The sequence below is a fragment of the Halyomorpha halys genome, unplaced genomic scaffold, assembly GCF_000696795.3.
Source record: "Halyomorpha halys isolate HHAL.00 unplaced genomic scaffold, Hhal_1.1 Scaffold770.1, whole genome shotgun sequence".
Lineage (NCBI taxonomy): Eukaryota > Metazoa > Arthropoda > Insecta > Hemiptera > Pentatomidae > Halyomorpha > Halyomorpha halys.
In genome coordinates, this window is record NW_027107091.1 from 89419 (window position 1) to 102901 (window position 13483).

The following is a 13483-nucleotide window of genomic DNA, read 5'->3' on the forward strand; positions in this document are numbered from 1 at the left end:
AGTTCTAATAATTATTTTTAAAAACATGAATATAGAGATAAATCGTTTTAATTTCCACTATTATTTTACTTTGTTAATCAATAATTGTTTGGCCGATTATTAAATATTTTTAAGACATTCATTTTCACTATCTCTACTCAGGTAGAGAATGAACTTTTGTGAAACCTAGCTAAATTGAGACCAAGTGTTGTAAATATTTCTTAACTTACATCTCATAACTTAATTGAAGCATTATCGACTATGGGTACAGCTTTTCATTTTATTTACTAGAATTTAAAATAAAAAATGCCGTGATTCCCAAAAATGATTTTTCAGTTCCAATGGTGAAAAATTCTGTAAAGTGTAATGAGGAATACCAAGGATGATCAGCAGATAAAAAATAGATAAACAATTTACTCATTTCTTATTTAAAAAGTTCTAGATGAATAGCATTTAAATCCTCTGTGAAACAAAATACTACAATAAAAATAATACCATATTAAACTATAAATAATAAAAACAGGTTAATTTATTATTAAGATATCAAATTTTTAATTTGTGAATAGGTTAGGTTTGAGGTATATCCAAAAAATGTTTGACGGCCTCTAGTATGAATCTACTAAATTTAAAGTTCATCATATTTCTAAATTTGGAAGTAGACAGAGTTTTGATTGAAAAAATGCAGTTTATTGGTTAAGTTAAGTGGTCTTAAAAATGGACTTTGTATCCACTTAATCACAATAAAACAAACCTGTTTGTAATTAATGTCGGGTTTCTAGAATTTTTTTTTATTAGAAGGTCATTGTCAGTGATAAAATTAAAGATGTGTAATCTAATGAATAAATCATTTGAACTTTTGATCCTTAACTCAAATATGGAATGAGTAGAGGCATGATATGTAAAAATTAATATTGTCATTTAAATTAAAAAGTTATTCAAGGATTAAAAACAATTATATATAGATTAACTATTGTGTAATTAGTAAAACCTAATGTTGTCAAAATTAGGTGTGTGATATTTGAACAAAAATTGATTAATCATTATCCATTTTTTAGCTAGGTCTGATATTAATTTAGTATTAATATTATAGTTTTGAGATAATCTGTTTTATAATAATTCTGACATTTTACACTAGTATTTTGTTTATTTCATTGCAGCAGTAATAATTAAATGTAGTATAATAGATAATATTTCTTCTTTATAATGAACAACAAACATTTACTTGTTTTGTTTTTTCTATCATTTATGATATACAGTAATTCTTATATAAGAATTGGTAAAACTAAATTTTGATTCTCATAAATTAAGATTTTTTAAAATTTTATAATCTTTGTTTAAAGGGACCAAATTAAAATTATTTACTAGTTGTTGATGTACCCAATTAACACAGACCAATATTTTATCCAAAATATATTTTAAGAAAAATAAGAGGAAAACATATTATGTAATTTTTAAATTAATGAATGGAAATGTTTTATTTTAAATTTAGCAATTTAGTTAATTGAAATTCTGGCCAGGAAGGCTTGGTATTGCAATTATAACAAATTGCCTTTTCTCATTTAGAGGAGTTATGTCATCGTTAAATTGCCTTATCTCGATTAGAGGAACTGTGTCATCATAGTTAATTGAGCTGAATTGAAACTTCATAAAACAAAATTGATTGGCCTGTTTGATAATCTAATGATCTGATTATTTATAAACAATAAAAATTAACTTTAACTAGTTTTTAAATCTAAACTAAACCGTCATTATTTTTTTAAGATACAAATTTAATTTTTTTACTTTTGTTTTAACTAGTAATTTTATTAGTTTGTTAGTTTTAGCAATTCTTTCTTCTATGTAAATTACTGTACATCATAAATGATAAAACAAACAGGTTAATATTTATTATTCATAATAAAGAAGAAAAAGTATTTATCATATTCCATTTAAATAATAATTAATACTGTGATATAAATAAAATATTAATGTGTGTGTATATATATTTACAATACATATATATGTATATACACATACATATATATGTATATATAAAACCTTAATAATAAATTGACCTGTTTTCATAATTTATAGTATAAATTTACCTCAATTTAATTTAATTGAATAATTTACACAGCACATTTTTATTGGAGTCTTTCATTTTCCAGGGAATTATAACACCATTTATTTTTTAAATATGAAGATGATCAGGGTTGCGATCAAAACGAACACAAATAGTTTACAACTGTTAATTATTTATTTGGATAATATATAGTATTAAACTATTTTTGTTCTTTCTGACCGCAACCCTGATTATCTTCTACATATTTGAAATTATATGGCCAATTATCTATACATATAACTACAAATATGAAAGTAATTGATTAAAACTGTTTATCGGACTGTTCTTTATCTGGCATCTGCCCACCATTCTCGTTATTCCTCATTACACTCACCATTCAAGGTAAAAATCCTTTTGGGATATTACTACATTTTTCATTTTAAAACCTGGCAAATAATGTTAAAAGCTATACCCATAGTTGATAATGGTTCAATTTAAATATACAATTTAATTTAAGAAATATTTGCAACACATAGTCACAATTCAGCTAGGTTTCACAAAATGTTCATTCTCTGAGTGTAGAGATAGTACACAGGAATGTCTTTAAAAAGATTTAATAATCAGCCACACAATTATTAATTGACAAAGTAAAAAAAAGAGTGGAAATTAAAACGATTTATCTCTATATTTAGTTTCTAATATTTATTAGAACTATTATATTAAGCCTACGATTTTGAAACAGCAATGAAGCATGCTCAAGTCAGAAATTCAGGCTTCAATGCAAATGTGACGAGTAAAATTATACTTTATTACAAATTTGCATAATTCCTGATTTTTCTCAGAAATATCTAAGATAACCTGCTCTTTCTGCTGTAAGTGGTATACTTTTAAATATGTATATCAAAGAAATTAAATAACAAAACAACTATTAAAAAATTAAATTAATAATCCCAAAGAATGTTGGTGGTTGGAAGTGACAAATTTAAATAGAGAAATATCATCACAAAAACCCAAAATACATTGAATAATAATTAAAAACAACCCTGACTATCTTCTTATATAATAATTAAAAACAATTAAAAAAAAAAAAAAAGATTCCGGTATTATTAACTTGATGTAAATTATAACTCTTTGATACTTCTATTACTTTTTAAACTTCTTGATGTTTTGAGCTTTTCCTGCTCAAATTTGCCAGTCTATCTTATGCTTTTCGTTCCCATATTGATAAAGGAAATCATTTATCTAAAATTCATTTATTAGTTCTCTATAAGAGTGACCCTGTTATTCATCTAAACTGCCTTGTGGTCCTTTGAAATTTGTGATTTTATTTTTTTAAATTAAAATGTTGCCATCAATTAATATTTTATATAGACAAAGGCAATGTCAAATAAAAATTTACAAAAAAACAAAGCATTATTTAAAAAAAGAGAGAGAGAGAGAGAGATGCTAATTTTAAGAAATAGTTTTTTCCTGTTGTTATCCATCTTATCTTCACTGATACCAGAAGAAATCACTCAACATAAAACTATTTATAATAAATTACATAATTTTCATATTTTGTTTATAACATATACATTTCTGCATAGTTTATTTTGAGGTTATTATAGGCATTATAAAAAAAAAAACAATTGAATAAATGTTTTGATGAAAACATGTAAATGTTTTTCTTTCTTGTTTTTCTTTTTATACCATTCTTATGTAATGTTTTTCATCAGTTTGTGCAAAATATGTTATAATATCAATATATTTTCAATATTCCTTTAGTATTAGAGCTTTATTTTTATTTATTTTTTTTAATTGACTTTCAAATTTAGAAAAAAATATTTCCATAAAACTGCTTTTAAAATAACTCAGTGTTATTAATAATTAACTTATATAAATATATGCGTGTGTGAGAAAATAATCCCGAGTGGAGGTAGGATAAGACTAAGTCGATGTTAAAAACTATTAATTGTACATTGTTATAACCAGTTTAATAAAAAGCAGAGGTCTATTCGTGAAATTTTGAAATCGTTAAAATCATTGATATAAGGCCCTTGGTTATTTGAGTTTATATCTTAAAATATGTATTTGTTTTGAAAACTGGGATTCGAAATGTTTAACAATTGGAATATTTTCCCTTCTATGTTTATCATAAGTAGCCAAGCTAAAGTAAAAATAAAATTACTCTTATTATTATTTAATTATTTTCTTGTTTTCATCGTGTAGAATAATAATTATAAATTTCAATTTCTTCTGAAGATAGTTCATATCTTGTTTATCAAATTAATTACAAATGGAGTTGTAATTTCCTTCTATGGTTTAAGTAAAATATTGTTTTTCAGTAGGTGATAACATTATTTATTTTTGGGAAATCGTAAGATATTGTATGTTTTTTTATCTTGCTCATTTTAATTGATAAAGTTAGCTGAGAAATAAGTTTTTTTTTTTTTATTTATAAATAAATGCTATAATTTGTTATTACTAACATTAAATCAGTGAGTTCATTAATGTTACCAGTCTGCTATAATAAACGATCTTAAAAAGTTTCTCTCTAAAATAAATTTTCTTTTTAATAAAATTAAAAATTACTTTTACTTCTAGTGTATTTAAATAATGATCCCACACTGTTTTATTGAAATAAAACAATGACCAAAAGTGATGTATTTTACTTATCTTTTCTTTTTTTTTTTTTTAGTTTACCCTTCAGCTTTCTTTAGCCTGTTTTTGTGAATATATACTACATTTGACAAGGCTGAATCCTGACATGTTATACATACATCAAGATTCTGGGCTGTTAAATATATCTTATTTTAAATTTGATGTCGAGGATACAAAAGGTAAAATAAGGATTTTTTTTAGTATATTACTACTAATGATTACCTTGATAGATTTTAACTACTTTAATTTGTTTTCAGGCGAACTTGATGCCAATAGGCCGGTGCCATTTAGGCTGACACCTAATATTCAAGAACTTGTTTCTGAAATAGGCGTCAGTGGTCCGCTTACTGCTAGCATGATTGCTTCTGCAAGGTGTTTTGTTTATCCAAATTTTAAAGTGACCAGTATATTGCGTGCCATATTAAGAGATGAAATGATATTTGCACACAAAAAGGTAAGCCTCTACTTGAAATTAAATAGTATACTGTTATAATATATATTCTTCCACTGCATACATTTCTATATATTTATCATTATTTATTAATCATCCATTTTTTGTTACACTATTATTTAATTAATAACTGAGTATTTGAATACTGATTCAATAATATATGCAGTATCTTGCTCCTTTAATTTATGCTGACATTTTAACATACTTTATTAGACCCTTCAATAGTTTAGATGCAGTGTCGGGTTCTCACAGATTATGATTATGATGTTACAATAGTTAATGAAATACTTTTTTTTATAGCTCTGTCATTATCTCCTAGATTAAATCCACTTAAATAATTTATTAACTTTTTTTATTTTTCAAATTATTATTTACAAACCAAGGAACCAAGAATGCTATTTAATTAAATGTATTTGAGTAGTTGTATTTGTTACTTTTCCGACTCTCTGACTAGTTTGTATTTGAAGTCCATAAGAAGGCAAAGGATTATTTTTAACCTGAAAAAAAAAAAATATAGTACATATTTACTACCACACACATAATATGGTATAAGGGCTTAAAATCAGATGATCCTTTTGGATGTTTATATTTCAAATATTCTTGAACTGAAAAAAGAAAAACTTTACTTTAGTGAATTATACATTTATAACCTTTTAGGCTTAAAGTAGGTTAAGGAAAGTCAGTAAAAAAAAAACATTTTTTATCAGTCAAGAATCAAATATACTCCAACTTTCTCCATTTAGTTAAAAAGCTTTTCTATAAAATCTTTAATTTACAGTCATAGATTAATAACTTTTTTTTGTTTGTTAATTGTTATTTGGTTTAGTAAGATGTAACAAAGTTTTATTATGCTGTAAAAAAATTTTTATGCCTATGCTTTTAGAAAGAAATAGATTGTTTTTATAAATTACAGTAATAAAAAATAAATTATTTGAAGTATATTTTAAAGAAAGAACAAATTTAAAAACAATAAGTGAATATCAATAATTAATAAAAATCAAATTGTGCTAACATATTGATATTATCTAATATGATTGTATAGAAAGCTTTTAATCTTAAAAGATAGACTTTTTATCATTCTGGACTTATAAAATAATTTTATTTGTTTGAGATGCAGAAATTAAATTAATAAAACTGCTGGATCATAGTTGATTACTATTCATGAGTAATTTGTAACCTCTAGGAGTTGATCCTATTTTTCAAAGCTTTATTAAAACTGAGTTTAAAGAAATTGCATACTTCTATTAATTTTATTATGTATTACTTCATTTCTTTAGTAAATTTGCTGTAATTTTACTATAAAAACTTGTAGTTTTTAAAAATGTCTTAGAGTTAACTCCATTAGCATTAAGGACATTAATGTTGTTTATATAAAAGTTGTACCATCAGTAAACAGGTTTTATAGAGATTAAAAAATAACTTTCCAAGTTCTCATTCAAACAATATATTTGATATATCAATTTCTAGAAACAAGAAGAACAACATGAAAGCATTGGTTCACCACCTGCTGATGTTGCTGGCGAACTGATAATCACACTTGTTAATCATGCTGTAAATTCTATAACACAAAGACTAAACAGCCTCGCAAATTTTGAGGGTACTGAAAGCAAGGTAAAGGAAAACAAATTTCTTATAGCGTTCTGTTTAGAAATATGGATTGTTGCTATTTTAAAAAAAAATGTTTATTTTATTTTTCAGGTCAGTACCCTTGTTGTAGCTGCTAAAAGTCCAGATAATCTTTGTCGAATGGACCCAGCTTGGCATCCTTGGTTATAACTTTTTTTTAATGAACTGTTTTCTTTAGTTATTTTTGAAAGTCATTATCTAACTAAAATGTACATATTACATTTTTGTAAATCAATGTTTATCAATAATGTAAAAATGTAAATGTTCTGTGAATATTATGATTTATCTATCCTATAAGTTGTGAAAAAAATATGTGCAACTGTACATTGACATAAATTTAAATTGTTTTATGAATTATTGTATTTTAACTATAAGACTGTTTTATTGTTAGTTCAGTTCTAAGTACTTTGTGTATTCACATTGACTGTATTATGTATTATAAAGTTCTTTTTTTAATGAAAATGTTTTTAAATATAGCCTCTTTTATAGATAACATCTTTGACCTCATTACGTCCTACTTTTTAAGGGAAGGGGAAAAAGAATTACTATTTTAAATTTAAATTTATTTATTAAATATAAAAACCTAATAAATATACAACATGAAATTAAATAAAAGTACATACGTTTTTCAGTCATACAACTCCGTTGCAATACTGTTTTTTGTTACAAACAATGGTACACCCCACCCCACTTTTTTATTTTTTTTGTAAGTACAAGCCAAGATCAACAATCCCAAGAACCTATACATTGCCATTTTAATTTACTGTCTTAAGCTATAAATTATAATTTTGAAAGTCATGCTCCCAGCTTTACCTTAAGATTTTCAGCTAACTTATTTAGGAAATCAAATGTTTCCAAATAATCTGATCTTTGAACAGAATTCATTCCTTTAATGCAAATAGCTAAATCTTTTGTCATGAATCCCGATTGAATGGTTTCAATGCATACATCTTCTAAGGTTTCAGCAAAGTGCTTTAATTCATTATTGTTATCAAGCTTTGCTCTATGTAACAGTCCTCTTGTCCAAGCAAAAATTGAAGCGATAGGATTTGTTGATGTTTCTTTACCTTGCTGATAAAATCGATAATGTCTTGTAACTGTCCCATGAGCTGCTTCAGCTTCTACAGTTTTTCCATCTGGACAAATAAGTACCGAAGTCATTAGACCAAGAGAGCCATATCCTTGAGCAACAGAATCTGATTGGACATCACCATCATAATTTTTACATGCCCAGACAAATCCTCCTTCAGATTTCATAGAATATGCAACCATATCATCTATAAGCCTGTGCTCATACCATATATTCTTGGCTTCAAACAGAGACTTATACTGTTTGTCATAAATTTCTTGAAAGATATCTTTAAAGCGCCCATCATACTTTTTCAATATTGTGTTTTTAGTACTAAGGTAAAGAGGGTATCCTCTATCTAATGCAAATTTAAAAGAAGAATGGGCAAAGTCAACAATAGACTCATCAGTATTGTACATTCCCAGAGCAACACCTGGACCTTTGAAATGATGCACTACATGTTCAATACCTTCACCAGAACCATCGGGAATGAAAGATAAAACCAATTTCCCTTTAGAGGGAACTACAAAGTCTGTTGCTTTGTATTGATCAGCATGAGCATGTCTTCCAATTATAATGGGTTTTGTCCAACCAGGGACTAGCCGTGGAATATTTTTACAAATAATAGCCTCCCTGAAAACTGTACCACCCAGAATATTTCTAATAGTGCCATTAGGAGATTTCCACATTTGTTTCAAGTTAAATTCTTCAACTCTTTTCTCATCTGGTGTTATAGTGGCACACTTTATCCCTACATTGTACTTTTTAATTGCTTCTGCACAGTCTATTGTAACTTGATCATTTGTTTTGTCTCTGTTTTCAATTCCCAGATCATAAACATGAAGCTCAATGTCTAAGAACGGTAAAATAAGCTTCTCTTTTATTACATCCCAGATAATCCTTGTCATTTCATCTCCAAGTACGTCCACTACTGGTCCTGCCTTAATTTTTTTCATTTTTAAAATACTTCTTGATCCTAGAATAGATATTCAATAATCAATACTATCTCAAAAATAAACGAACTAATTTTATTTAACATAATCAACAAATAATTTCTGGATTATGTAACAGTAATAGAGAAATTTCTGAGGAAGATAGCTTACCTAGAAGAGTACGATCCTACCTCGGCAACCAACCACTCAAGACTGACCGTGATATGGGAACTTTGAACTTGCCAAAAGCCGACTATCCTAATTATGAAGGCAGAGAAAAGATTAATTGACTTTTTAAAACTTAAATCTGTTAATGTTTTAAAAACAACAAAATTCTTTGTTCCGTATTTTTTATTATAAATAGAATTTTTTTTAAAATGTAGTCTACTAATAAAGGTTATATTCTATGTTTGTGTTATTAAAAAAATAACTTTATTTTAATTTTGATTGAAAATGGCTTTTAAAATAATACCGCTTTATTAATGACCTAAACATTTCAGAAATGGCGTATAAACATTTTCATTATCCTATCAATTTTCTACTTTGTAATGTTTGCGATAAGTGCGGCCATGGGAAAGGCATTCAGTGGTAAACCACTCAACTATAAGAAAAATATACAATCAAAAACAATGACTGTAGGAACGCGTTTTAGCTTATCGTGATATTATTGTACAAATTTTTAGATCAATTTAATTTTTCTTCACGGTAACGTCGCTTGTTATAGTTTTAGAGAAAATGAACAGTCATAGATCCGTGGTTTCTTTGGACAATTTGTGTTTATTTAAGTGTTTCAAGTGCCCATTCTGTGAATATATATGAAACGAATTTCACCTAAAATTAAGAAGGTACTAAATATTTGTTGTTTTGATTTGTTATTTAGCCCACATTTTAGTTGTAAATTTGATCACCTTTATTAAAAATATCTTGCTCAACTTTTGCTAATCGTTTTATTTTCGTGTGTTGGTGTTCATTAAGATTTCCAATCCATTATTGTTATTTAGATAAATGGAAATATAATGTTATCGTTTGAATCATAAACATTTTGTTTGGTTATTTCTTCGACTTTTATTTATCTATTTATTTCTCTGCTTTTGCTTAAGTTTAATAACTAATAATTTATTAGGGCTCATTCTTGACACTTATTGATATCATTTAAGTTTATTAGAATTATTTATTTGATACATATTGTTATGATATGATATTGTTTACTACTCATAGTACATATAATCCTGAGTGATTAGTAAACACAAAGTTATACACATTAGTTCTTGTGTCTTTAAATAATTAACATTTTCTAGCAATAATGTAATTGCTATACTTATTAAGCCTTGCATTGTGATAAGAAATGCTTTGTTAAGATTGTGTATCTATTTAATTACTCCCCAGAGATAATAACCTTATAAAATATGAAAAAGTCATAATGTTTTGATACTTTTTTTTTAACTTCCATTAGAATTTTTTTTGTGGTGTTTTTAAGTTACATGATTTCATTCTAGGCAAATTATTTTAGAAGAAGAAACATTGGTGGTTAATATGTAATTTCCACTTCTAATTCAGAATACTAATTTTGTTTTGAGATATTATATTTCATATTTTTTCTTTTTGAGATTAAGAAATAAAGAAGCAATGACTTTAAGATTATGTATAGAATACTGTATTTAATTAAAAATATTTGGCTAATTAGTGATCATTATCAGACCTTGAATAACAAATTTTTTTGGAGTTAATTGCATTTTTATGAAGAGGTAACATTTATTTTTAAATATTTACTCTCATAATCACAAGTGTATCTAATTTAAAAACCAACTCCAGTGGTGTGAACTTCAGTACTTATGCAGAATGCTACAAGTTGGAATAGAGACGATCTACACTGCTAAGGATCTTTTGAAGGGTTGTGTATTCCTTGTGGGTGAAAATCGATAAGTGTGATAAATAAATAAGCAATAATAATAGTAGAAGTTGAAATTAAGAATTTCCACCTACTGGAGCATGTTTTATTCAATAGTTTCAAACCATAATTTTTGTGTAAACATATCAAAATCTCTTCTCCTTAAGATTAATTTTATTAAAGTCATTTACATGGCCTATATTTTAAAGTCAGTATTGATTTTTGTCTATTTATTGACAAAGGGGGAGGGGGAATAAGACACTAATCTTCATCGGTTTCTGTGTTTACTTTGTTCTCATTCTTGTACCCTTGAATTATTTATAAAATTTAATGTATAAATTAATTGACATATGAATAAGTATTACAATAAATTTATATTTAGGACATGAGACATCAAAATTATTATTAAAAATTATTTTAGAACTAGTTTATTCTATTTTTCTAAAGAAATTAGTTCAAGCTTGTTACAAAAAAAAATTTTTAATTTAGGTAAAATCATTGTTATGAAGATTATTTATTTCTTTGGAATGGTCTCTATGTATAGCTAAAACGAATTGTTTCAAAATTCTTTATTAACAGTTTAAAAGAGCTGAAGAAGTTTCCCTGTTCGGCTAAAAAAATGTTGATTAGCTGGTTGAAAAGTCTTTTGGATTAAATTAGATATCTAATCCTTCATTGGACTACTATGATTCGGCGATAAAGATGTTTCGAGGCCAAGTTTCAATTCAGGACATTTATACAATGAATTTTCAGTACAAAAAAATAAACTTTATTTAAAAAAATATGTTAAACGATCATGTTTATCTATTATAGAAGTATTTTTACAACCTTTAAATTTCTTTGATATTTATAAAAACATTATAAAAGAAACAATATTAAAAAGGAAATTTTTTAAAATTATTTTTATTAGTGATTGTTATTTTTAAACCTGCTACATCCTATAAAAAACAACAAAATTATAGCAATCCTAAAATTTAGGGACAGTAAGACCTCTAATGCTTACAATGTAGTTTAAAAAAATTAAATATTTTTTATTATAAATTCACATTTTTCAAGTGTTTAAATATTCTGTGAAATTAAAAAAAAAAAAAAAAAAAAAAAAAAATAGATGTAGATATGTTTCGCATAACTGTCCTCAGTCCAGTTCATGAGAATTATGGATTGATACACTATTGATTTTTTTATTTCAAATTAAAGCACATATTTTTGGCTTAAATATCCATATTTTTAAGAGGTAAAATTTCAAAAATAATTAATGCTTTGTGTGTACTATATATACTACACATATACAGATATATTTCAATTTCTTTGGCTTCTTCTGTCCATTTATTTTTTAGGTGGAGAAAAATGGTGAAAGATAACTCCTTTAAATTTTTTAAGGATGATTCTAAGTATGGCAATTATGTATCTCAATACAGTACATAATTGTTTTAAATTTATTTATTTTCAAAAATGATTACAAATTTGTTTAACTTAAAAAGGAATATCTCTAGTTGAATTAGCTGTAAAATCCTCTAAAATGATTTTATATGTTTTAAAAATTATATTATTTTACTAAATCTCTTTTTTTTTAAATTTATTTTATGAAGTTTGTATACATTTTAGAGAAATAATACAGGTGTTTGAAGGATTACCCTCATTGCTCTTTATTTTGAGAATGGTTACATTGATTGCTAACTGTCAAAGTATTGGCAACAGTGATTGGAATCAATAAAATTTAGTTTTTAATTGATGTTAATATAAAAGAGCAAAATCTCAGAACAGTGATATACATTAATTAATTGTTAAAATACAATTGGAAGATTTTAACTACCGTTAAATGCCTTATATCTCTAAAATCCCAGTAAATAACTCACCAGTTGATATTTTGCCAATTTAAGCATGATCTAGACAGAAAATCACAAATGTCACGTTTACAAAGACAAATCAACAGTCTATGTCTCACGAATCAACTGTCAATTAAGAAAAGATATTAGCTAGTGATGGTCCGTCACTCCAAGATATCTAAATACAAGCAGAAAGAAATAGTATTTTGTATGTATACATGTGGTATAGTGTTTTCTGTCCTGGTGATGCATCAATTGGCATGAACTGATAAAGTGGCCTTATTTATTGATTTTCAAACTGTAATTTATATTTTTCATTATCTTGTTGGCTGTTATGAAGCCATGGATGTTCTTAAAGATTATCAGTAAACCTAACTTACTCAATGTTGTTTGATTTAGTTACTAGCCTTTTCTAGATGTAAATTTATTATTTTTTATCTCTACACCTTTGAGGTTATTACAGACTTATAATATTAATTTCTTTTCAAACTTGTAAAGAATTTATCTAATTCAATTTATTTTCTCACATTGTAGTGGTTTGCGATTCTCTGATTTGTGATTCTGCATTTCTTTCAATTATTCTGTAGTATATGGTTAATGGCATTAAGAACTGTCACCTGGATGTCTGGCTGACATCTACCTAGTCTTGCCTTATGTTCTGTCACAGGTAAAAAGTTGGAAAACTCAAAAGATGTAATGAAAATTGAAATATTCAAAATGGCAACATCTAGCCTGTAAATGGATTTTAGTTCGTGGGGTTGGTCATTTATTGTAGTACGCAGCATATCTCGTGGAATATTATCAACTGCTTTTCCCAGAGCATTTTTCAGGCTCCTAAAATTAATGTGCCCTCTGAGGCAATTCATTTACTCCAAATTAAAGAATTATAAGGAAACATAAAGAAAGATTAATAATAAATTTAAGAACAAAAATGATAAAACATAAAAAAATCTCTTGTATGACTATTATACATTATAAGTTTACTCCACTATGCCTATATTTTATAAGATTTTTAGAAAATTTTCTGACTA

The 13483-nt window shown here is 26.1% G+C and overlaps 3 protein-coding genes across 13 annotated transcripts in view; 2 read left to right on the plus strand and 1 right to left on the minus strand.

Annotated features, from left to right (window-relative positions):
* The window catches only part of Nipped-A (Transcription-associated protein Nipped-A), an 89820-nt gene extending 82636 nt beyond the window's left edge, over positions 1–7184 (plus strand). Inside the window, exons 61-64 of the mRNA XM_014429166.3 lie at positions 4698–4839; positions 4918–5114; positions 6579–6722; positions 6810–7184. Coding sequence (XP_014284652.1) covers positions 4698–4839; positions 4918–5114; positions 6579–6722; positions 6810–6887 — 561 coding nt within the window. The 3' untranslated portion in view covers positions 6888–7184. The remainder of the gene's footprint in view (positions 1–4697; positions 4840–4917; positions 5115–6578; positions 6723–6809) is intronic.
* A 101-nt stretch (positions 7185–7285) lies between these two features.
* Idh (isocitrate dehydrogenase [NADP] cytoplasmic) lies at positions 7286–9047 on the minus strand. The gene is made up of 2 exons (XM_014429179.3): positions 8910–9047; positions 7286–8782 (listed from the first exon to the last, which is right to left on the minus strand). The coding sequence occupies exon 2, from the start codon at positions 8760–8762 to the stop codon at positions 7533–7535; it is 1230 nt and encodes a 409-aa protein (XP_014284665.1). The 5' UTR covers positions 8763–8782; positions 8910–9047; the 3' UTR covers positions 7286–7532.
* Positions 9048–9301: 254 nt separating this feature from the next.
* The window catches only part of Gug (Grunge), a 65599-nt gene continuing 61417 nt past the window's right edge, over positions 9302–13483 (plus strand). For 7 of the 11 annotated variants that reach the window (XR_010842877.1, XM_014429168.3, XM_014429178.3 and 4 more), the window contains exon 1: positions 9303–9583. The gene's annotated coding sequence lies outside the window, so the exon portion shown is untranslated. Of the gene's footprint in view, positions 9584–13483 lie in introns of all 11 variants that reach the window. The other 4 variants (XM_014429177.3, XM_014429174.3, XM_014429176.3 and 1 more) reach the window with 2 other exon arrangements.